Consider the following 24,064-nt stretch of genomic DNA (forward strand, 5'->3'; position numbering starts at 1 on the left):
CTCTAATACACATTGGCCACAATTAACGGCACCCTTTTATTCAGTACTTTTTGAAACCTCCATTTGCCAGTTTAACAGCTCTAAATTTTCTCCTATAATGCCTGATGAGGTTAGAGAACACCTGACAAGAGATCAGAGACCATTCCTTCCTTCATCCAGAATCACTCCAGATCCTTCAGATTCGACAGCTCCATGATGGTGCTTCTTCTCTTCAGTTCACCTCACTCATTTTCTACAGGGTTCAGGACAGAGGACTGGAATGGCCATAGCAGAAGCTTGGTTTTGTGCTCAGTGACCCATTTTTGTGTTGTTTTGAGGTTTGTGTTTGGATTATTGTCCGGTTGGAAGATCCAAACATGGCCCATTATAAGATTTCTAACAGAGTCAGTCACTTCTTGATTTTTTATCTGTTGGTATTTGATAGAATCCATGATGCCATGTGTCTAAACAAGATAATCAGGACCTCCAGCAGAAATATAGGCCCACAACATCACAAATACAGCAGTATATTTCATTGTACACATGGGGTACTTTTTATCCCTGTGCTCACCAAACCCATCTTGAGTGTTTGCTGCTAAAAAGCTCATTTTTTAGTTTCATCTGACCATAGAAGCCAGTCCCATTTGAAGTTCCAGTCGTGTCTGATTACTGAATATGCTGGAGTTTGTTTTTGGATGATCTAGGAGAATTTTTCTTGAAACCCTCCCAAACAACATGTTGTGATGTAGGTGCTGATTGACAAGGTTTTCTGACTGCAATTCTCCAGCTGTGGTCCTTGGAGAGTCTTTAGCCACTCAAACACTCGTTCTCACCGTGCATTAGGACGATATAGACACACGTTCTCTTCCAGGCAGTTTCGTAACATTTTATGTTGATTGGAAATTCTTAATTATTGCCCTGATGGTGGAAATGGGGATTTTCACTGCTCTAGCTCTTTTCTTAAAGCCACTTCACAAATTTATGAAGCTCAATTATCTTTTGCTGCACATCAGAAATATATTCTTTTCTCATTGTGATGGATGATTAATGGAATTTGGGCTTTGTTTTCCCTCCTATTTATATTTCTCTGAAACAGGAAGCCATGGCTGGATAATTTCATGTTCATAATCGCCCTGGAGTGCTCAAAATTGTGAATATGAATGGGAATATATTTCAGAGATATTTTACTCATAAGAATTTCTAGGGGTGCTGTTAATTGTGGCCAATGTGTAATAAGAGAAAAACATTTATTTCATAATATTTCCCCCTATTTTAAATTCTTATTATCCAATGAAAGGTTAGATTTTTGTGAATTTTTAAAATAAAAGATCAAAAGGATTAACAATGCAAATTAATTTTCACAGCCTTCTTTGATCATACCAAGGGTGCCGATATTTTTGGCCATGACTGTAGCAGACTTACCTCTGTTCATTGACAGATTTCCAGCATCCCTCCGCCACCCCTTCTCCGCACTTACAACTATTCCTGTCATAACCTGTAGGGGGGGGTACTCTGGTTTCAGGCCAAAATTCCGAGCTCGGAGCCCTTCCCTCGGCAGCACGCCAAATACGCATAAACTTTATTCTATTTATTATGTTAGTGTGAACTCGTGAATGACTTTATTCAACAATTTCTTCTCATCTGTCACAACGTCTGGTGCTACTGACGCAGGAGTTGGGGTTCTGATGTAGAACCTGGATGTGCTGTGGAATGCACACACATGCGTCGTGGTACTGTAATTAATTGAGGTGGAGACTGACCCGGAAGAGAAGAAATTGTTGCATGAAGTAGTTTTTTCTTTATTGCGCACAAAAAGTATTCTCGTAGCTTCATAAAATTAAGGTTGAACCACTTAACGATGTCCTTACTACCTTTCTGGGCCTTGAATGTGGTAGTTGCGTTGCTGTCTATGCAGGGTCAGAAAGCGCTAAGATTTCATCAAAAATATCTTAATTTGTGTTCCGAAGATGAATGAAGGTCTTGCGGGTTAAAAATGACATGAGGGGGAGTAATTAGTGACAGAATTTACATTTTTGGGTGAACTAACCTCTTAAGCACATTGGTGTACTGGGAATTATTCAATACTGTATTTCCATCATCCTAAGGTTAGCGGCAGTGTTGTGAGTGTGTACAGCAGTATTGACGTCCAAGGAAGCATCCAGTTTTCACTAAACTATGTGCACAAGTTGCGGGAGTTCCACATCTTTGTTGTTCAGTGCCAGAATCTGGCAGCAGCGGACATCAAGAGGAATCGATCTGACCCGTAAGATTGCGATCTCAGCACCACCCACCTTTTCTCCTTGAAATAGAAAATTTTTCTCCATGGAGAACTTGTTCTTTGTTTAGGTATGTTAAGAGTTACCTCATTCCTGATCCTGCCAATTTGGGAAAAAGAAAAACTGCTGTGAAGAAGAAAACACTGAACCCTACATACAATGAGATTCTTAGGGTATGAGCATCACTGATAGAACAAGTCCAAGCCAGTTGTCGCATTTTTCATGCATTTAAATGTTATGCATTTATTAATTACAATATTAATTCAATAAAAAAATATTACATTAATTTAATAATTTGATATATTTGCACATCACATTCCACTTTGTTGCATTAATTGCATAATGTTTCGTAATTGTTTTACTATTCATACCAAGCTGAAATGTCTATAATAGGCAGTTTAATGGCAGATTCCATTGTGACAACATGCCCCACTATTGGGTGTGTTCAATTTACTGTAAATTCTTCCAGGCTATAATGAGGGAAATGCAGGCCCCAGCCTCCCCTATATGCATTGTATATGCTATACTATGTGCATGCCTAATAATCTTTGTTCATTTTATTATTTAATGCATACAGTACAGAGTTCGAATGGAGTACCTGACGTCCCAGGTTCTCAACCTTTCAGCATGGCACAATGACACATTTGGTCGTAACAGCTTCCTGGGTGAGATAGAGCTTGACCTGTCCTCTTGGGATTTTAATGACACAGAGTGGAAACTTTTACCTCTTAAACCAAGGGTATAGTATGAATTTGTTGATAATTTCTCTTACATGGCACTTATGATACACAGCATTTTCAAAGTTAAAATACTTCATACACAAATGCATGACCTCTTACTCTAATGTTACCTGGACAACCAATAGGTAAACAGTGTTTTTTTTTATTTTTATTTTTTTTTACAGATTTTTGTTTTGTTTACTAGTGCAGACTTTCAAATTATTCCGAACACAGAAACATCTGCCTTGTTGCATACGACAAATTAAAACAACGTGTCCTAAAATCAAAATATCAAACATGTTTGATATTCGCTAACTTGATGGAATGAGCCTGAAGCTAAAAATAAAAGCTTGAGTCCATCATACACTAAAAATGTGCACAAGTTGGGAGTATGCTGGAGTATGCAGTTTCTGTGCTTCTAGTGTCATCTAGTGGAACTACAAAAGTAAAGCATTTTTTCAAACAACCTTTGCATACGCCCCTTTTGCACATCACTTCTGCCCCAATTCTGACTGTTGAAAATCTTTTCACAACCTGATAGCAATCAATAATTAAAGTGGTCTAAATAAGAAGGTGTATATAAGAAGAGACTTTCAACCAGTATAACAAGAAACTGGAAAAATTTGCCTACCTTAGCTTTAAATAAAAGCAGAATTTTTATTATGCCTTTAAGCTGTTTTGTTCTGATTCCAGAATCTGCTCTCTCAGACCACAAACAGCCTCCAGCCATCTGACTTGAGAGGACAGATGAGACTGGCCATACGTTTCTTGCCTCAGATTTCCCACAGTAAGGCTCCAACCTTTACAATCATTTACTATTCACAATAGCTCACATTTATATACTGTAAAAATTGATTTATCAAAGTGGTAAGTAAAGATTATTGGAGTTTATTTTACAGGAAAAAACTTTTAATTCAATGGTTTACTTGTTATTTTTATGTAATTTCTGAGTGAAAATGTTTCCTACACAAAACTCTTCTCAGTGCACAGCTGAACTGATATAATGAAAGACAGCACGTTGTCACAGAAAAAGTCATATGTCAAAGTTTTGTCAAATGATCAGTGCTAATGTTTCTTTTTTTAATCCAGCAAAGAACATTCCTGGCTCTGGTGAGGTGCATATCTGGGTAAAAGACTGCAAGAATCTCCCTCCTATCAGAAGTCCCACTATTGACCCATATGTAAAATGGTAATAATAATAATAAAACAATTCTATTATATTGTGAATGCATGGCATTATAGCTGTTTTTCTTGAAAACATCTTTAGTGTCCTACTAAATAATGGTTTGTTTAATTCCTTGCACAGCTTTGTACTCCCTGACACCAGCAAAAAGAGCCGTCAAAAGACTCGGGTGCTGAAGAGAACAGTCAACCCCGCATTTAACCACACTATGGTGTATGATGGCTTCAGGGCAGAGGACCTGAAAGAGGCTTGTGTGGAGCTTACTGTTTGGGACCGTGACCGACTAGCCAATCACCTGATCGGAGGCCTGAGACTCAGCATGGGCACAGGTGCAGTCCAGAGTTGGATGTTTATGGGTTTCCAGATCTATAAACATAAACACATATAAAATACATATTAACACAATAATTATATGCAAGTCAATTTGTGTACAGGCAAGAGTTACGGAGTACAGGTGGACTGGATGGACTCTACAGCAGAGGAAGTCGCTTTATGGAGGAGAATGATGGAATCTCCCAGTGAATGGGTGGAGGGCATGTTACCACTGAGGATGGTAACAGCAGCCAAAAACACATGGAAATGAGATTACAGGGACATTTATCAGACCACATCTTTCAAATAATATTTGTCCATAGATAATACCTTGCATTTGTTATGATTTATAGTATAATAGATTAGGTTTTTGTCAAGTTAGGACCTTTTGGCCCCCATTAGACCTGACATTAACATGAGTTAATGCTTTCCAAAAATGGAGGTTATAAGTAATGAATGTCTAGAGGTGGATGTTCAAGTGATTCTTTTCTAATGTAATCTATTTTTAAGAGGTTACAGATTTATATAGCTAATGAGAATCCCTTAAAACATCACATATAGTCTAAAAACCTTATAAACTGTAGTATATGTTCAAGATTTCAAAATAGTTTTGTTGAAGGTTGTTAAATCAATGCCTAATACGTTTTAGGATACTATTTGAGGGTAAAAGCTATAATCCAAAGCCTTGACAAAAGCGAAAAATTATTAAACCAGGAAAGAAGGAAAACACAGAATGTGTGTATTGTAACAAACTGTGGGGGAATAGATTTGTTGCCAAAAATGTGCAAAGTGGGTGACTGCTTTATTTGTCAAATACGCCTGTACTAACATCAAAGCTCAAAGACTTACTGTTCTACAAGCAAAATAATGCAGGAAACACCTAATACATATGCCTAAAGCAAATGAATAAACAGAAAGTTGGTTCACCATGCTGAAATTATTATTTTTTTTCTTTTTAAATCTTGCTATATCAAAGGTATTTGTATGTGGTGACAAATTTGACCCTATCTGGGTATATACTACACTATATCATGCACAGCATACACAAATTAACATCTGGCTACCAAAGAAAGTAGAATATAAAATAAAATTTTCAAATCTGCTACCTTGTTGGCTACTCAATTCTGTACAACTCTTTTTAAGCCAATGACAGTCCTGTATTGGACTTTGTATTACACAGCAATGCAATTTCTGAAAATGCATACAAATACAATGCACCACTGTTGAGATCTGGTGCGAAGAGCCAAGGCTTTGAAAGGAGGAGGTGAGACCGGGTCACGCTCGCAGAACAAGAGCTCTGGTGAGACTGAAGAGAGGAGCAGAGCTGTCTGAACATGTGTACACTGTGCAGCTGGCACATACTCTCTCCTGTCTCGAAGGACTAGTTAAACAGCATCAAGTTCCACTCACAATTTCAGAAATAATAAAGAACGTGCTCCTTTGGGAGAGACAGATTTTGCAGAGATTCACAGACTGCATAAACAGATGCACAAAATTGTGACATCTAAATGTTTGCCCTCTTGACCCACATTCTCAAATACTGTCAAGACGAATAATCAAAATGTGCTATAAATGGAAATTTTAAATATATTAATGTTATGTTATGTAATGTTATATATTAATGTTATGTTATTTTAAATATATTAATGTTATATGCTCATAAAGATAAGTACCAATAATAGTCCCCAGTCCCATAATATTTGGATGTCTGTGATAAATTACATGAAATGTCTGATATCATAAGAAAGGAGTGTGAATGTGGTTGGTTTGGTACAGTACAGGTGCATCTCAATAAATTAGAATATCGTGAAAAAGTTCATTTTGTCTTGTAAGTTATTTCAAAAAGTGAAACTTTCATATATTTTATATTCATTACATGTAAAGTAAAACATTTCAAAAGTTTTTTGTTTTAATTCTGATGATTAGAGCTTACAGCTCATGAAAGTCAAAAATCAGTATCTCAAAACATTAAGACAAATGTACCCCCCCCCCCACGTTACACACAATATAAATTTATCCATTGATTAACACAACTTTAAAGACTTAACAATAAACTAGACTATAATCAATGTTCTCATTTGCATGAAGCTACATGTTCCGATTAAATGCAAGCCGTAGGCTAATTATTGAAAAAGTATTAGCATAAGTTACCTGTATCCTATATAATAGGCCAATCTATGCCACAGAAATTGTTTTCTTGTCAAATTTATATTTCCACACAACAGTGCAGGAATGTGGAGTTGCATGATTTCGTCTTTAGCGAGAAGCTGGTGTTTACTACGGAAGCCGTAAGAGGCCATGCATTATTATTATTATTAATGCTTCTTAAACCACCTTTTTCTTCAACGCGGAAGTGAGACTTCCGGTTCATTAGCCGTTATATATTTAATAAAGAGAAGAACAAACGTGCGGTAAAACTGTTTGCACTACAAACCAGTGTGCTCATAATTAAGATAATACATTAAAATAATATCGTACACACAAATTTTCAATATCAAGCAGCAAACCGAACTGTTTTATACAGCTAAAAATAGCTGGAGGCGGATGAGACCGGAAGCTAGACCCATCGAATTTACAAACGACCACGCCCCTTTTTTACGGCGAGAAAAAGGTGGACACATGGGGTCGCGATAAAAAAAAAATCGCGATACTGTTGGCGGTGGGGTTTATATTAATGTATCTCTGAAGAGAATTTATTGTCTTTTAGATGGTTTAAAAAGTTTAGATGATATTTACTATTCTTGCATATCATAGTATTATAAGCGCAGCGCTGCTTATGTCATGTTCTATAAGCGCCACCTGCTGTCAGAAAGTGAATTTGCGTTCTTTTTAATGTAGTTGTGTTTTATGTAGTATAGTTTGACAAAGCTAAAGTCAAATTCTGTTTTTGCTTCAAATTTGCTCTACAATTTAACTCAAAAACTGCTGGAAAAAACAAACAATAGAAACCGTCACAGAAATTCTAATGGTTTCCATAAATACCATTACAAACAATCAACTTTTAACCATTAAAAATGGTTTCCAAAGCAAAGTGGAATACAGAACGAGAGCAGAAGGGAAACTGATGCAGTACACAGTCAGTCATATGCATGTTTATGTTGTGAACGTCTTAAATGGTAATATACTGCACACTTTTTTGAAGACTTCTGTGCACCTGTGTTTGATGTTATGTGAACAAATATTTACATTATGTACATAATGAATGAAATCCTCACATTCACTGATGAAAATCCTGGGGGACAAAGGCAGGTTCTAATATATTTATTCAACCTTAAAGTGTTATATTCATAGTGCATACATTTTCCCCCAAAGCAGTGTTACATGCATTATAGACTTTTAAAAAGAACAAAATATGTAAACTACATATTGAACATGTTTCTTTTTTCTTGTTCTCATAGAAAATCATAGAACACAGAACAAAAGAAAACAAAAATTAAAATTGAGGTGCTAATAACTGACACATAATATATTTTCTCACATTTATGTAACAGGTGAGATATCTTCTAAGGAACAGTCAAGTGATAAGGAATTCCTGAATTCCTGTAGATCACTGTGCAAGTCCTGATGTAGACAGCCAGTCAAACAGAAGGAAGCTCAGCAAGCCAGTGGCTACACCAACATAAGTCAGCTGAGGGATGGATGCTGATGAGGTTACTAGATACACATAGGAAGATAAATCAATATTAATCACATCATAATTACAAAACATTAATAGAACTATTTAGATATTAATGAGTTCAATAAAATGAGTGAATTCTTACATCTAGCCACCTGAGGAACGCCACCTGAGGAAGAAGTGGAAGAGAATTTGAAATCAGTACAAATCAGCAACTTTAGTCATTTTTTTATAACTATTATATGATTCTCTGTACCGTTGTCAACTCTGGTTGTGATTGGTCCCGAGGAGACAGTGGCAACCTCACTAGAGTTGATCTGTGGGGATTGTACTTCTCTTTTCCTAACGCATCTCTACGAAAACACAAACAAAAAAATGTCTGATGAAATCCACACATCCACATAACCATGAGTTGAGCCAAACTAAAACTAATCTAAAATAAAGTAAACCAATGCTATTCTGTCATCAGATAAGGACGATTAGTTACCGGAAGCAAGGAGGCACAAGTGGAGTTCTCACAGAGTCGGGTAGCACAATGCAGGTAGAAAGTGGAGACGGTCAGGTTTTTGTGTTCCACAAAGCGGAAGGCCTCAAAGGAGAAGAGAGCTTCCTGGGAAATCCCATTCCAATCAATCTTTGTCTGGGCATCACGATTACACCTAAAAACGACAATAGATGTGATTCTCACAAGAGAATTAAAGTGTCTTCTCCACTACTCTCTTTCAGCTTTTTATGAATGACTCACCCAATAAAAAGATCATAAGAGGTGCTGCTGGTTGGATATGGGCTTGTTGTGGCATAGCAATGGTCCAGCAACACATTGAACCTTACAATACACAATAATATAGACAATCAGATTTGATTGATCTGTAAATATATAATCAGCATTGTTCATTTCAATTTTGATACATTCAAGAGTTTCAGTGTTGTTATTGTTAACTAAAACCAAGACTATTGAAATAATGGTTGCTTGAAATAAAGCTGAAATAATATCAAATATAAATATTTGATGAATAACTTGCCTTGGCAACTCACTGAAATAAATACATTTAAAATTGAAGCATAAATTGAGCTAAACAGAAATACTATAAAATGAAAAACCGACACAAGCACATACTTAAAATAACATTTAATTGAAAACTGAAAATAAAAAGCAATTATTCGAGTAGAATATTATATACCATAACACTGGAGAGTTGAATTCTTACTTGTTTGTGAGATTTGTTGCCTTGACCTGCACATATATGCGAGTTTTCAACTGCAGCCCAGATCCTGGTATCTGGAGTTTGGTAGTATAGTTGGCGGCCTAAAAAACGTTCAAAATAAAGAGAGGGTGTCAAGAAACTTGTATTCGCTGATTAATTGAGTAAGTGTTATTTAATGAAAAGATCCTTACAGTGTAAAGACCCATGCTTAGAGTACTGACGAAGGTGCCATTGTTGTCCTTTACTGCTAGACTCACTCCTGACCTGTTGGCACAAAAATACTCTTTGTCATGCAACTTTCAGTATAGAAACCTCAACGGAGAAACAGATTTTTGGCATTTATACTCACACGCTGAGCTCAGTGTTGTTGACTAAATACTGCAGTGGATACCGACATGAAAACTGGTACATCAGTTGTTGCCTGTAAGTGATAGTGCTGGTGCTGGGATCCCAGGAATTGATTAATCCAGAGACATTAACGGACTGGATTTGAGAGAAGTCTGAGAATACTCCTGATCCCACTTGACTTGTAATCTAACCAACAAACATGCCACACACACATTATGGAAATCTGTAGGATGAAAAGTTGAAAAGTTGATTGCTTTAAAGTGAAAAGCACTTACGTTCATATTGTTGCCACAAAGTGTGAGCGCCTCCTGAGAGATTGAGAAATTGAACAGCAAGACGGGAGGATTGACAGTCCAGTCTGCTACTCCACGGCAGGCTGCGATGCTAAACTTAGCATTGAGCGCCATTAGTGATTCGTTGTATCCCCCAAAATACATTGGACAAATTAAAACTTTTAAAAACATATGATTGGTTCCACACACCACTGTCATGTCGGCGTTTTCTGAAAAATATATGAATATTCTTTTACTCATAATTTTAATAAGTTTTTATGTCTTTTGTTTTCTAGTAGAAATGTCGAAATAACCTTTAAACAAGATACATGTATTTGAGAAGATCGTTTTAATTTAGTAAGATACAGTAAATTAAATAAAGTTTAAGAAAAGATCATTCATTTTCCTAAAATGAGAATTTATCCCTTTCTAACTTTATTTTTCTTACTTCACGGGCTGACTTTTTTAGAATTTCTTTATTCTTTTTTTTTTTGCCAGTGTTGTAAGAACTTTAAACAAAAAGTTACAAATAATAAAATGTGTTGTCGAATACATCTTTATATCTTCTGCAGTTTTGCTTCTCAAGTAAATGTATCATTTTTTTCACAATGTTTAGATCATTTTTCCTGGAAAATGAGACAAATCTGATTAAGAAAACAGTGTAAGCACTAACCTGCCTGTCTGTACGTGGGGTGAGTGAGGCATGTTTGGAGACCCTGACCTTCACACTGTAGAAGAAGGCCAGAAAGACACAATAGCTGGACTATTCTGATCATCCTGAGGCAAACTAAAAAAAAACAACCCATTAGAAAATACAAACCAATGAAGCAAACACTTCTTTTTTCATCTAATATGAATATATGAATATGAATATACTTTAAGAGAAAAAGCAGTCTTGTTTTTTAAATAATAAAAATGTTAAATCAGATCATTGTAGAGAGTAAAAGAAATGTTACCTTTTGGATCTATAAACTCCCGATGAGTAACTTCTCCTTCCTTTCTTGCAAATTCTTCCAGATTGGGTATTTATACAGATGAGAAGGGTGTGAGACAAAACATGACAAAAGACAGCAACACGAGACTCTTCAGCGATCTCCCCACTGATATCTATTCAGATCTGGTAACTAAGTTTACAAAACAATTTTGCCATCAATATTGTCGATTGAACAGATAGTTCCTAGAACCACACCTGAAACTGGTGCATGGAAATAAAAGTATGTCAGGCCTCTTTCCTCATTAAGGTCTTAAGATTTCAATTCATCCTATTCAATTGGGCCGAGCAAATCATTCAACAGTTCAATAATACAAATGTACAATACCATTGTAGGGTTATGTATTTGTAATACATAATGTATTTATATATTATATATTGTATGTATTATGTACAATAATCGAATGTATCATTTTTTACAAATTTATTTCAGTTTTAATGTTTGACCAAGTAGAATTTTTATTCATAATAAAATAATTAATCATAATCTAGTTTTAATTTAGGATACATTTATTTATAGAATTATTTGCAAAAATGAAAATTGTGTCATTATTTTTTCACCCAAACCTGTATGACCTCATCCAAAGCTGTATGGCTTTCTTTGTTTCTATGGAACTTCAAATAAATTATTTTGAGAAATGTGTGAGACATGTTTTTTTTTTTTTTTTTGTCTATACAATGGAACTGTTTTATTACCAACATGTTTCTTCTTTTGTGTTCCCACAGAAAAAAAAATAAGTCATAAAGGTTTGGAACGACAGGAAGAGTAAATAATGACAAAAATATCCTTTAACAAATTAAATAAGGGTATAAGATAAATTTGATATAAAAATAGATTTTAATACAAAGAAACACAAGGGATTTGATACAGGAGACAGTATTTTCAAATGTATACTGTATATGTATAGTCAACTGTCCTCACTATTTTTGATTTTTTTATGTTTCCCAATATGCTTTAACAAAGGTATATAATATTTGGCAGGTGTAGTCACTTTGTCGCCATGTAGGGTGTTAAAGAAAGGTGTTGGTTACTTAACAAGGAGAGATAGAATTTCTTTTTATGAATATTTGCACTAACGCTAGTACTTACATCATAGTTAAACACTTATTTCAACAAAAAGGTACCCAGTGTTCTTTTCTTAGGAGAGCAACCACATACAGGACATGAATGAAAACCAAGCACCTTGATGAAGCCAAGCACATTTTCAATACAGGTCAAATCAAACATATACATATATATATATATATATAAAAAAAGGGAATTCCTCTTGTAAGACCATAACTATGATTCTCAAAGAGTTTCTTCAAAATGGTCAGTATGCCGTTTACAATTAGTTAACATTAATATTTGTTAATATTTTTTTTATTAATGTTTCTTAATTAATATACATAATAAGTATTTCAGTCATGTTGGAAAATTAACTAATAATTCATTTCCAGAATAGTTTTTTCCATAGGTTTGGTTAACCTGTGAGAATTGAGTGAATATAATGTTTATTGTGATTTTAAACTTTATTTTTATGACAGGGTCATGACTGCATGCTTGTCTTCCCTTTAGCGTTATCCAGGTCAGGTACAAAACGCTATTGTGAATAAAACTATAGAATGGCATTCCTCTATTTTCTGATTAAACTCCCTTTTGTTGAAAATATCACATCCCAGAGGATTTGAAATTATCAACCACTTTGCTTTGTCTGGAGCTCAAGGGTGTGTCCAGCTTCTGCTGTGCTTTCTGGTTAGGCTCAACTCATCACACCCTCTATACAATACCTACAATATCTTATTTATCGGACATTTAGTTTCTACTGTCACGGATTGTTTTCAGTGTATGTGGACTGAATGTCTTACTGACATCATGTACAGTTGTACACTATTGACAACTATGACAGCTCTCTGACTGACAGGGGTTTTAATGACTATGCCACCTTGTGGCCACTTGTTGATGTGGCAGATTTACAGAGCAGCTATGCTGCAGTGTCACTGTGGAGCTGTAGCCAATTAATAATAATAAAAAAAAAAACACATTTTAAAAAGAAAATATTAATAACCACAGCTAAATATCTAATTTAGCAGTATAGAATAAATAAATACAAGCATCCTATAAGGGTGAATACAGGTAATATGTGACAACAAAGTGGGACCCATATTTATTTGTTATATATATATATATATATATTATAATTTAAAAAACGCATAAATTCATCCGAAACTTCGAGATGACAGCATTAATTTATAATAGAGAATACATGGATGGATGGATAGGCCCCTGAGGGCTTTCTGACATAATTTAAAGGGACGTGGCGTGTAATAGAGCATTTAGATAGTAGTGTTAGAAAACACCAGTAAACCAAAAGGCTGGGTTCTCAAGTTTATCTATTATTTTTTACACAGTATATACACTTTATAATGTTTCAGATCAGTGAACACAAAAGTTAGAAAACTGCAGCACTCGCGAACAGAAATCGAGCTGACCTGAGGAGGTAACCATAACAGCGCTATCCTGTGTCAGTAACTTAAAGCTTCAAATGTAACAATCCCTTAATTTAAGAAAAGCGTTTCGTTCTACTTACAATGATATTGTTATAATATAATAAAGAGGTTTCTAACTCCAGGGAGTTTTGTCGCGACCGTCGTCTGGGATTTAGAAATACGAAATGAGGCGCTAGAGGGAACTGTGTGGGGTTTTCTCGGTTTATCGACCAGTCACTTGCGTTTCTGTAGGTTCATTTCTTATTTTATTCAATTATATATTTTTAACGTTCACATTTATGAAACTGTTTATTTTATGCTTATTGTAATCGATATTCGCTTACACAGCCATGACCATCCATTTGACTGGATTTCTGGTTATTGCAAAAGGTCTCTAAATTACCTGGGAATGCTCTAGAACTCTATGGATCGATACCCTCCTCCGTTCAGGAACATTCTGCTGTGTGACGTGATTGGCTGCTGCGCTCATTTCATGTTCTGGACTGTTCTCAGGAAGAGTCGTAAAGCGCATTTCAGCAGACACTTCTGCTGCAGACATCGCGCGCGTCTCGAGCTGCGACACCACAGGTGACAGACTCACAGGGTTTCTGGTGAGCATTATGATTATGCATTTTAGTTCAAAGAGTTTAGATTTTCTTTCAAATGATAAACAAACTATTGCACAGTTGCTAATATTAGAATACTAAGACATTCCAAGATGCGTCGAATTTGATCCTGTTCAGGCTTGAAAGTTTAGCAACTTAACGGTACAGTTTACTGAATTCGATCTGCATTCTGAACCAGCTATAATATGGAATGTTCTAGAACGTTAATAATGCATGCGATTTGAACGTTATTGAATTTATGGAATGTTCTAGCAGCAGATGATTCCAGAATAAGACACTCCCAGTTTTTCCAATTCAGGAATGCTTACGGAGATCACAAATGTTGCATAATAGTTTGGAGCAAACGATAGGAAACTGAACCATAACTTTGCCTCAGAGAGGCAATTATCTTAAAGGGATAGTTTACTCAAAACGAATATTTTGTCGTTTTACACAAAAGGACGTAAAAGTGACAGATTGGGGCTGTCATTCTTTCTGACATCTTTTATTTTCCACAAAAGAAAGTCATAGGTTTGGGACGACATGAGCAAATGAGGACTTTTTTGTCATGATTTTGATTTATAAGCATAATCACTACAGAAACCTAAGGAAAGATAAAGCTGTTGTGGAGTGCTTTCCCTAGCTCTGTTTGAAGTAGCATCTTTTAACACAATGACAGCTGATCCGCTCTGTGGTAGGCCAAGGATCATCTGATGTCCAGTGTGCCAAATAAAGCTTTTGTGTAAACATCAATATAGTGTAAACAAAGAATTGAGCTATGAATAGGATATCAGACAAACAAACATCCCTTATTTGGAAGGCTTGGGTCGAATGCTTAAAATATTTCATAATGATTATTAACCACTGCCATGTGTGTTTGCTGCCAGCAGAAACCATGTCAAAGGGACCAGCAGTTGGTATTGATCTGGGGACCACCTACTCCTGCGTGGGGGTCTTTCAGCATGGCAAAGTTGAAATCATTGCCAATGACCAGGGTAACAGGACCACACCAAGTTATGTAGCATTCACAGACACAGAGAGGCTGATTGGAGATGCTGCCAAAAATCAAGTAGCAATGAACCCCACCAATACAGTCTTTGGTAAGCAGGTTTATGCATGATTTAATTTTGAGATTTTTAAAAATGTATCTGTATTTGTATCAACCAATAATGGACATTTGTGCACGCTCATTTCCTGTAGGTTTACATTTATATTACGCTCACTCAATCAGTTAATATTAAACACACAAGTAATAACACTGTTAAGTGTAATCTTTAGCAAATCTCAAAGTGAAAATCAAGTTTTCATATTGTACATAAATGATCTGATGTCTAAATGTAGCTAAGCGGTTGTTTTTAGTCTTAATTTAAGCAAAATAGTATGAATTTTGGCCATATACAAACATATTTATTGGCTTATTAATTAATTGTTAAATTGCAAATGTTCTGAGTTGGTTGCCATATTTGTTTCTCTAGATGCAAAAAGGCTCATTGGACGGAGATTTGATGACTCTGTTGTGCAGTCAGACATGAAGCATTGGCCGTTCACTGTTATAAATGACAGCTCACGCCCCAAAGTTCAAGTTGAATACAAAGGGGAGACCAAGACCTTTTACCCAGAGGAGGTTTCTTCCATGGTGCTTACAAAGATGAAGGAAATTGCTGAGGCATACCTTGGAAAAGTAGGTTTCTGTCAAACACAATGCCTATATTTGCTATAATGGTGCTATAATGGTGTCTAAAGATGTTGACATGTCTAACCTGTCAACATTGACACACGGCAGTTTATTAGAGCAAGAAAGAGGCCTGTTTGAATAACACATTTTAAACATTTGTGGGGAACAAGTATTTTCTGATTAAGAGGATGACTTCTGTAAAAATAATCAACTATTGCACTTCGTGAATCTATGTTCACAGACCGTCACGAATGCTGTTATTACGGTACCTGCTTACTTCAATGACTCTCAGCGCCAAGCCACAAAGGATGCTGGGACTATCTCTGGCCTCAACATTCTACGAATTATCAATGAGCCGACTGCTGCTGCCATTGCTTATGGTCTGGACAAGAAAGTAAGAGTGCTACTTTTATTTTACAACAAAATTAAAGCAGTAATTGTTGAATACAACTGATTTATTTGTCTGGTACCAGGTTGGCTCTGAGAAAAACGTCCTGATCTTCGATCTTGGTGGAGGCACTTTTGATGTGTCCATTCTTACAATTGAGGATGGCATCTTTGAGGTCAAGTCTACAGCTGGAGACACTCACCTTGGAGGAGAAGACTTTGACAATCGCATGGTCAACCATTTCGTTTCGGAGTTCAAGCGCAAGTACAAAAAGGACATCAGCGACAACAAGAGGGCTGTCCGTCGGCTGCGCACAGCGTGCGAGCGGGCAAAGCGCACTTTGTCCTCCAGCACTCAGGCCAGCATCGAAATCGACTCTCTTTATGAGGGAATCGATTTCTACACTTCAATCACCAGGGCTCGTTTTGAAGAGCTCAACGCCGATCTCTTCCGTGGCACGTTGGATCCCGTTGAGAAATCCCTCCGTGATGCTAAACTGGACAAGTCTCAGGTTCACGACATTGTCCTTGTTGGAGGATCCACCCGGATCCCAAAGATCCAAAAGCTGCTACAGGATTTCTTCAATGGGAAGGAACTGAACAAGAGCATCAATCCAGATGAGGCTGTCGCATATGGAGCAGGTAATGAAAATGGACATCGTTTTGAATGGCCTATTCTTCCATAGATGTCCTATTAGAGACATATTTCCTTTTTTATAGCTGTCCAGGCAGCCATTTTGTCTGGAGACAAGTCTGAGAATGTCCAAGACCTGTTGCTCCTGGACGTTACTCCTTTGTCCTTGGGAATTGAGACTGCTGGTGGCGTTATGACCATCCTGATCAAACGTAACACTACCATCCCAACCAAACAAACACAGACCTTTACCACTTACTCCGACAACCAGCCTGGTGTCCTCATTCAGGTGAAAAGATGTTTATTTTAGTTTTTTGGTTTGTCTACAGTTTCTGGCAAAGTTTCACATTTAATGCATTCCTCTACTGTAGGTGTATGAGGGTGAAAGAGCAATGACTAAGGACAATAACTTGCTGGGAAAGTTTGAGCTGACGGGCATCCCTCCTGCTCCACGTGGTGTACCCCAGATTGAAGTAACCTTTGACATTGATGCCAATGGCATCATGAATGTCTCCGCTGTAGATAAGAGCACCGGCAAGGAGAACAAGATCACCATCACCAATGACAAAGGTAACATAACTCTTGATCTCCTGAGTATCTTTTATCACTGGAAACCGAAGTCCTAATCAATGGTCCCAACTTTTCCAGGACGTCTAAGCAAGGAGGACATTGAGCGCATGGTCCAGGAAGCTGATAAGTACAAGGCTGAGGATGACGTCCAAAGAGAAAAGGTTGCTGCCAAGAACGGGCTTGAGTCCTACGCCTTCAACATGAAGTCCACAGTTGAAGATGAGAAACTCAAGGGCAAGATTAGTGATGAGGACAAGCAGAAGATCCTTAACAAGTGCAATGAAGTCATAAGCTGGCTGGACAAAAACCAGGTATGGTTCTAAAATTTTGTGTTTGAGATGTCCAGTCATGTTGTGCATTCATAGTTCTCATGTCCCCTGGTCATTTCCGTACAGACAGCTGAGAAGGACGAGTTTGAGCATCAGCAGAAGGAACTAGAGAAGGTGTGCAACCCTATCGTCACCAAGCTGTACCAGAGCGCTGGTGGGATGCCAGAAGGAATGCCTGGAGGCTTTCCAGGAGCTGGAGGTGCCCCTGGTGGAGGTAGATCCTCTGGACCAACCATTGAAGAAGTTGATTAAATCATTCTGAGAACGTTTCTCACAGTTTGGAGCACCTACTGTGTTTTGGAGCACCTTAATAAGTATGCTTTCTCTTTTGCATGTTTGTCAAAGATTTATTTTTGACCAGTTGTGAGTTGATGTATAACTCATGAGTATTTGTTGCCAGTTTGCTTTGTAGCGGTTTTGAGCAGCATGTTTTTGTTCTCATGTTAAACATATGTTAAAAATGCTGCATATGCATCACATTCTGGTGCGTCGAACACTGACAATAAAGTATTTGCTGTTCACAAAGTGAATGCTGTGTGGTTATGGTTCTTCCTTAAAATAAAAAGTCTAAAATAAAGTCGGCCTTTTAAACTGATTCAATTCTCCCTAATGTTCAAAAGTTTGGGGTCAGTAAGATTTTGATTTAAAATAAATTAATACTTTTTGTTCAGCAAGATCAAAAGTGACAGTAAGACATTTATATAGATACAAAAGATTTATTGCAAATAAATGCTGGTCTTTTCTACTTTCTATTTATCAAAGAATCCTGAAATAAATGTTTCATAGTTCCCTATATATTATTATAACATTGAAAATATTAAGGAATGTTTATTGCATATTAGAAGGATTTCTAAAGGATCACATGACTGAAGATACGAGAATGGCTGCTGAAAATTCAGCTTTGACGTAATTACATTTAAAATGTAAACACTTTTAAATTGTAATAATACTACACAACATTATTAATACAGCCTTAGTGAGCATATTCAGCATAAGAAGCTTTTTAAAAAATAAAAATACAAAATCATACTGATCCCAAACTTTTGTATATATATTCTGGAAACTGCTTAAATGCAGATGAAATTCTACTAGAACTTCAATCTAAATTTCACCATAAAAGCAAGTTTTTCTAAATGTTGTTTTCTTCTAAACCAAAATATATACAGTCAGGTCCATAAATATTGGGACATCGACACAATTCTAACATGGATTTCAAATGAAACGAACAAGATGTGCTTTAACTGCAGACTGTCAGCTTTAATTTGAGGGTATTTACATCCAAATCAGGTGAACGGTGTAGGAATTACAACAGTTTGCATATGTGCCTCCCACTTGTTAAGGGACCAAAAGTAATGGGACAATTGGCTTCTTAGCTGTTCCATGGCCAGGTGTGTGTTATTCCCTCATTATCCCAATTACAATGAGCAGATAAAAGGTCCAGAGTTCATTTCAAGTGTGCTATTTGCATTTGGAATCTGTTGCTGTCAACTGTCAAGATGAGATCCAAAGAGCTGTCACTATCAGTGAAGCAAGCCATCATTAGGCTGAAAAAACAAAACAAACCCATCAGAGAGATAGCAAAAACATTAGGCGTGGCCAAAACAACAGTTTGGAACATTCTTAAAAAGAAGGAACGCACCGGTGAGCTCAGCAACACCAAAAGACCCGGAAGACCACGGAAAACAACTGTGGATGACAGAAGAATTCTTTCCCTGGTGAAGAAAACACACTTCACAACAGTTGGCCAGATCAAGAACACTCTCCAGGAGGTAGGTGTATGTGTGTCAAAGTCAACAATCAAGAGAAGACTTCACCAGCGTGAATACTAGGGCTGGGTAAAAAAATATAGATTCTCCGTTTTTAATCGATCTTCAGTTTAACGCAACGATATCGATTCGGGAAATCCCCGAATCGATTCTTAATGCGCGTGCTTCACGTAAGAGGATATGAATATTCACCTCTCGTCCTGAAGGTGTCACCATCTTTCGAATTGCTCCACTAAAAAAAACAACTGTGTGCACCCTATTATTAATGTAGATGTGTATTTCAGTAATAAACTTAAGTAGGAGAGTTTCAGTTACCAGCATTTATATCAAAATATGGATCCCATGTCTGCAAAACTAACATTTTAAATGAAATATTGATAGCTAATCGATATCGAATCGAATCGAAACCATAAAAATAAGAATCGAATTGCAGAATTGGTCACAATACCCAGCCCTAGTGAATACAGAGGGTTCACCACAAGATGTAAACCATTGGTGAGCCTCAAAAACAGGAAGGCCAGATTAGAGTTTGCCAAACGACATCTAAAAAAGCCTTCACAGTTCTGGAACAACATCCTATGGACAGATGAGACCAAGATCAACTTGTACCAGAGTGATGGGAAGAGAAGAGTATGGAGAAGGAAAGGAACTGCTCATGATCCTAAGCATACCACCTCATCAGTGAAGCATGGTGGTGGTAGTGTCATGGCGTGGGCATGTATGGCTGCCAGTGGAACTGGTTCTCTTGTATTTATTGATGATGTGACTGCTGACAAAAGCAGCAGGATGAATTCTGAAGTGTTTCGGGCAATATTATCTGCTCATATTCAGCCAAATGCTTCAGAACTCACTGGATGGCGCTTCACAGTGCAGATGGACAATGACCCAAAGCATACTGCAAAAGCAACCAAAGAGTTTTTGAAGGGAAAGAAGTGGACTGTTATGCAATGGCCAAGTCAATCACCTGACCTGAATCCGATTGAGCATGCATTTCACTTGCTGAAGACAAAACTGAAGGAAAAATGCCCCAAGAACAAGCAGGAACTGAAGACGGTTGCAGTAGAGGCCTGGCAGAGCATCACCAGCGATGAAACCCAGCGTCTGGTGATGTCTATGCGTTCCAGACTTCAGGCTGTAATTGACTGCAAAGGATTTGCAACCAAGTATTAAAAAGTGAAAGTTTGATTTATGATTATTATTCTGTCCCATTACTTTTGGTCCCTTAACAAGTGGGAGGCACATATGCAAACTGTTGTAATTCCTACACCGTTCACCTGATTTGGATGTAAATACCCTCAAATTAAAGCTGACAGTCTGCAGTTAAAGCACATCTTGTTCGTTTCATTTGAAATCCATTGTGGTGGTGTACAGAGCCAAAAATGTTAGAATTGTGTCGATGTCCCAATATTTATGGACCTGACTGTATAGTCTTTTTGGTACCAACCTGGGCTGCGTTTCCCAAAAGCATCGTAAGCCTAAGTACATTGCAGACCCATTGCCACCAATGGAGCTACGATCAACTTAGGCTTTCGATGCTTTTGGAAAACGCATCCCAGATCTGCATATCATATTAGTTTGAATAGGACATACACATAGAATATAAACAAAATTTGTACTGAAATAGCACTGTATTTGTAATTTATTAGTTTGTGTTATGTGATTTTAAAATAAACAATAAATGATAGGTCTAAAATGAAGGGATCAGGGATGACATGATGCTTAACATTCAGACTGAATGGATCAAATAGCAGATCTAAGATGAGAAGCATCAGCGTGACATGGGGCCTCTCAAATCATACATCCGGTAAGCACACATATAGAAGATCCCTGCAAGAGAAAGACATGTAATGTTAACAACTACTAGCAACAGTTTTACAAATTTTGTCATGACCAAGTTGTTATGATGTAACATTTAAAGGGATAGTTCATCCATTTAGAACACCCACCCATCCATCTTCGGAAACAAATTAAGATATTTTTGATGAAATCTGAGAGCTTTCTGACCCTGCATAGACAGCAATGCAACTGACATGTTCAAAGACCAGAAAGGTAGTAAGGACGTCCATATGGCATCAGTGGTTCAAGCTTAATTTTATGAAGCTACAAGAATACTTTTTGTGTGCAAAGAAAACAAAAATAGTGACTTTATTCAACAATTTCTTCTCTTCACTGTCAGTCTTCATGACGCATGTGTGTGGTGCTGATGATGCAGTAACCGGTGTTCTGACATAGAACTGAAGTAACTGCTGTGCCTTGTTTTCAATCAGAGGAATGTACACGCATGTGTGGTACTCTCGTTGAATGCATGACAAATTCTGACATGGAAGAGAAGAAATTGTTCAATGAAGTTGTTTTTTTTTTTCTTTGTGTACAAGAATATTCTTGTAGCTTCATAAAATTAAGTTTGAACCACTGATGTCACATGGACTATTTTAACGATGTCCTTGGTACTTTTCTGGGCCTTGAACATGGTAGTTGCGTTGCTGTCTATACAGGGTCAGAAAGCTCTCGGATTTCATCAAAAATACATTCATTTGTGTTCTGAAGATGAACTAAGGTCTTATGGCTTTGGAATGACATGAAGGTCAAATTAATGAGAGAATTTAAATTTTTGGGTGAACTACCCCTTTAATTTTTTCTGGATTAATGCTTGTTCTTTAAAGGAATATCCCAGATTAAATGCTGTGGGATTTTGTTGAGTACCACAGAGAATATTGTCAATTTTTATCTCGGTTTGTAAAAACTAACACTTAAAAGTTAAAAACTTCCATTTTAAATGCACTTTTATACACATTTTATTCTGTAGTAACTAACTGCATACTCTGTTGAGAAAACTTAACTTTGTGTATATTCATGACAGAATATTCATTTCATGAACATAAATATAAAGTGTACCTGACATAACATATAAACATAAAGTGTACCTGAAAAGAAAGTGAGCACCACAGAAACCCAACCCATTATGTACGACCACGAGAACCGCCAGTTCCCATATCGTTTTCCAAAGTAGTTGACTGTCATCCCAGTGTAGACAGCCATAGCCAGCAGCACAAAGAAGCCTACAATGTACAACGCAAATAAACAATGACTTCACGTACAGTCAGTTTAGATGTGTAATTGAACTAGTATTGGATGCATTGACATTCTTACATGAAATGAAATAGAGAATTCCCGCAGCAAAGGTTTTGTCAAAACCGTTAAAAGAGGAGTAATTGATGAAAGCCATGACACCGATGATGATGCCAAAGAAACAAGCTAAGATGGACAGGATCATGAAGGCCCGGGTGGCATCCCAATATGCTGTTCAAATGGAACCAGAGATTAGTTGATTTTTTACTTTGCACAGTTTTCTAATGTTTTCTAAAATATTTTGTGTCCATGATGTCTCACCGATGCTGTCTGTGTGTGTCATGCATTTTCCAGGTACGCAGAAGCGCCACAGGCCCTGATGCATGTAACTGCCGGACTGGCGGTACTGCATCCAGTAATCAGTGGCAGTAGAGATCACCAGGAGTATATTTCCCACTCCTGCACAAAACAATCCACCTCCCATAAAGCTGTACATCTTGCACCTACAGACACACTGACAAAATATGAGTCAACACTAAAATTAATTCAAGATATTTTTCTAAACATATGTAAGCATACTTTAATTAATGCCATTTTTGAATTATCTTGTATAAATAAAGATAAATGAGTTTGTGAACATAATTTTCACACAAATGTACAGCATCTAAACCCTATCACATCAGCTGTGACCAGGCAAATTTGATTGATGGCCTAAAATCACCTTTTGTAAAGTGTGAAGGGATTTAAAAACTCAACAAATCAACATACAATATGAAAAAATATATAACTTACCTCTTTTTCCCCAATTTTTTTTTTTTTATCAGACTGAATAGTGTGAAGCTCAATTATGCCAAGGCAGGTAGATTTCCATGAGCTATTGGCAGTTATTTTTTGTGAGTGCACAGGAGCTGGGTGGAGAGCGGAGACCAACAATAGAGCTGTCAGCCAATCAGAGAGGCCACATGAGTGCTTAAGAGAATCTGCTGAAAATACAAAACTATTTAGCACTAGTTTCACTAATACTGATGACAAAGTACTTTCAATTGACAATATAGAAACATCATAGAAAAGTTGACAGCAAAATGACAAGCAGTTTTTTGGGAAAATGTAAAAACATTTCTAATTCTTGTTTTTGATTATAATAAGGAGACATTTTAATCATTTATATACTTTTTATTTATTTTACAGCAAAAATATAGGAAATATATGATTTTTAAAAATACAAAAGGACATAAAACGTCCAAAAATGTACTTTTTTTCCACTAAGCAGTAAGCACTACACAGTTATTATTTATCCATTCACTTTACTACATTTCTACTACTGGGCCTTTATTTTAAAAGCTTCATTTTAGTGGAGTATGAAAGTCTCCCGAAACGTTAAGACTCCTTAAGTGAACATTGTGTCTCCCCTGACAGCTCCATGTCTACTTAGACATTAGATGCCACCTAGAGCCTTCACATTAGTAGACTGAAAATAGAAAGTAATGAACAGATAAAAATAGAGCTCATCTGCCCACAGGAACTAATAAAACATCAATCCTCTTCAGGACATTGAACATAATAGCAGCTGGAACTTTGTAAATGTGCCATTTACACCCGAATGATTAAGATATTTTCCAGGAGAGCTGGTGAAGGTTCGGCTACGTTTATCTTTGTATT

At 36.8% G+C, this 24,064-nt stretch overlaps 4 protein-coding genes across 5 annotated transcripts in view; 2 read left to right on the top strand and 2 right to left on the bottom strand.

Annotated features, from left to right (window-relative positions):
* Nucleotides 1-6,278, top strand: part of sytl2b (synaptotagmin-like 2b) — a 28,599-nt gene extending 22,321 nt beyond the window's left edge. The window contains exons 13-19 of the mRNA XM_079392075.1: nucleotides 2,085-2,242; nucleotides 2,326-2,428; nucleotides 2,833-2,994; nucleotides 3,668-3,761; nucleotides 4,064-4,163; nucleotides 4,281-4,486; nucleotides 4,592-6,278. Coding sequence (XP_079248201.1) covers nucleotides 2,085-2,242; nucleotides 2,326-2,428; nucleotides 2,833-2,994; nucleotides 3,668-3,761; nucleotides 4,064-4,163; nucleotides 4,281-4,486; nucleotides 4,592-4,740 — 972 coding nt within the window. The 3' untranslated portion in view covers nucleotides 4,741-6,278. The remainder of the gene's footprint in view (nucleotides 1-2,084; nucleotides 2,243-2,325; nucleotides 2,429-2,832; nucleotides 2,995-3,667; nucleotides 3,762-4,063; nucleotides 4,164-4,280; nucleotides 4,487-4,591) is intronic.
* A 1,138-nt stretch (nucleotides 6,279-7,416) lies between these two features.
* LOC306854238 (zona pellucida-like domain-containing protein 1) lies at nucleotides 7,417-14,298 on the bottom strand. The gene is made up of 12 exons (XM_079392078.1): nucleotides 13,774-14,298; nucleotides 10,867-10,920; nucleotides 10,584-10,697; nucleotides 9,914-10,140; nucleotides 9,640-9,824; nucleotides 9,482-9,554; nucleotides 9,294-9,391; nucleotides 8,831-8,911; nucleotides 8,573-8,744; nucleotides 8,342-8,438; nucleotides 8,231-8,254; nucleotides 7,417-8,123 (listed from the first exon to the last, which is right to left on the bottom strand). The coding sequence occupies exons 3-12, from the start codon at nucleotides 10,684-10,686 to the stop codon at nucleotides 8,017-8,019; spliced, it is 1,167 nt and encodes a 388-aa protein (XP_079248204.1). The 5' UTR covers nucleotides 10,687-10,697; nucleotides 10,867-10,920; nucleotides 13,774-14,298; the 3' UTR covers nucleotides 7,417-8,016.
* On the top strand, nucleotides 13,571-18,099 carry LOC306854237 (heat shock cognate 71 kDa protein). Of its 2 annotated transcripts, none has more exons than XM_079392076.1 (9): nucleotides 13,571-13,981; nucleotides 14,866-15,075; nucleotides 15,451-15,656; nucleotides 15,892-16,044; nucleotides 16,124-16,679; nucleotides 16,758-16,960; nucleotides 17,043-17,241; nucleotides 17,320-17,552; nucleotides 17,637-18,099. In XM_079392076.1, exons 2-9 carry the CDS (start codon nucleotides 14,871-14,873, stop codon nucleotides 17,820-17,822), a joined length of 1,941 nt encoding a protein of 646 aa, XP_079248202.1. In that variant the 5' UTR covers nucleotides 13,571-13,981; nucleotides 14,866-14,870; the 3' UTR covers nucleotides 17,823-18,099. The 2 variants fall into 2 exon arrangements, with proteins under 2 accessions (XP_079248202.1, XP_079248203.1); XM_079392077.1 differs by having other exon boundaries at nucleotides 13,905-13,958.
* A 3,005-nt stretch (nucleotides 18,100-21,104) lies between these two features.
* Nucleotides 21,105-22,901, bottom strand: lim2.3 (lens intrinsic membrane protein 2.3; the record flags this gene model as incomplete). The annotated part of the gene is made up of 4 exons (XM_079392784.1): nucleotides 21,105-21,163; nucleotides 22,261-22,395; nucleotides 22,487-22,636; nucleotides 22,727-22,901. The coding sequence occupies 4 exons, from the start codon at nucleotides 22,899-22,901 to the stop codon at nucleotides 21,105-21,107; spliced, it is 519 nt and encodes a 172-aa protein (XP_079248910.1).
* Nucleotides 22,902-24,064: the final 1,163 nt, after the last annotated feature.

Source organism: Barbus barbus (assembly GCF_936440315.1).
Source record: "Barbus barbus genome assembly, chromosome: 34".
In the NCBI taxonomy this organism is placed as follows: domain Eukaryota; kingdom Metazoa; phylum Chordata; class Actinopteri; order Cypriniformes; family Cyprinidae; genus Barbus; species Barbus barbus.

What these genes read in the sequence shown, in the direction of transcription:
- LOC306854237 (XM_079392076.1), top strand. Translation starts at nt 14,871, where the DNA reads ATGTCAAAGGGACCAGCAGTTGGTATTGATCTGGGGACCACCTACTCC. An exon ending in CCCCACCAATACAGTCTTTG is followed by an intron (nt 15,076 to 15,450) that starts GTAAGCAGGTTT and finishes TTGTTTCTCTAG; the next exon opens with ATGCAAAAAGGCTCATTGGA. An exon ending in CTTATGGTCTGGACAAGAAA is followed by an intron (nt 16,045 to 16,123) that starts GTAAGAGTGCTA and finishes GTCTGGTACCAG; the next exon opens with GTTGGCTCTGAGAAAAACGT.
- LOC306854238 (XM_079392078.1), bottom strand. Translation starts at nt 10,686, where the DNA reads ATGATCAGAATAGTCCAGCTATTGTGTCTTTCTGGCCTTCTTCTACAG. An exon ending in TTTGTGGCAACAATATGAAC is followed by an intron (nt 9,825 to 9,913) that starts GTAAGTGCTTTT and finishes TTTGTTGGTTAG; the next exon opens with ATTACAAGTCAAGTGGGATC. An exon ending in CGTTCCTCAGGTGGCTAGAT is followed by an intron (nt 8,124 to 8,230) that starts GTAAGAATTCAC and finishes ATGTGTATCTAG; the next exon opens with TAACCTCATCAGCATCCATC.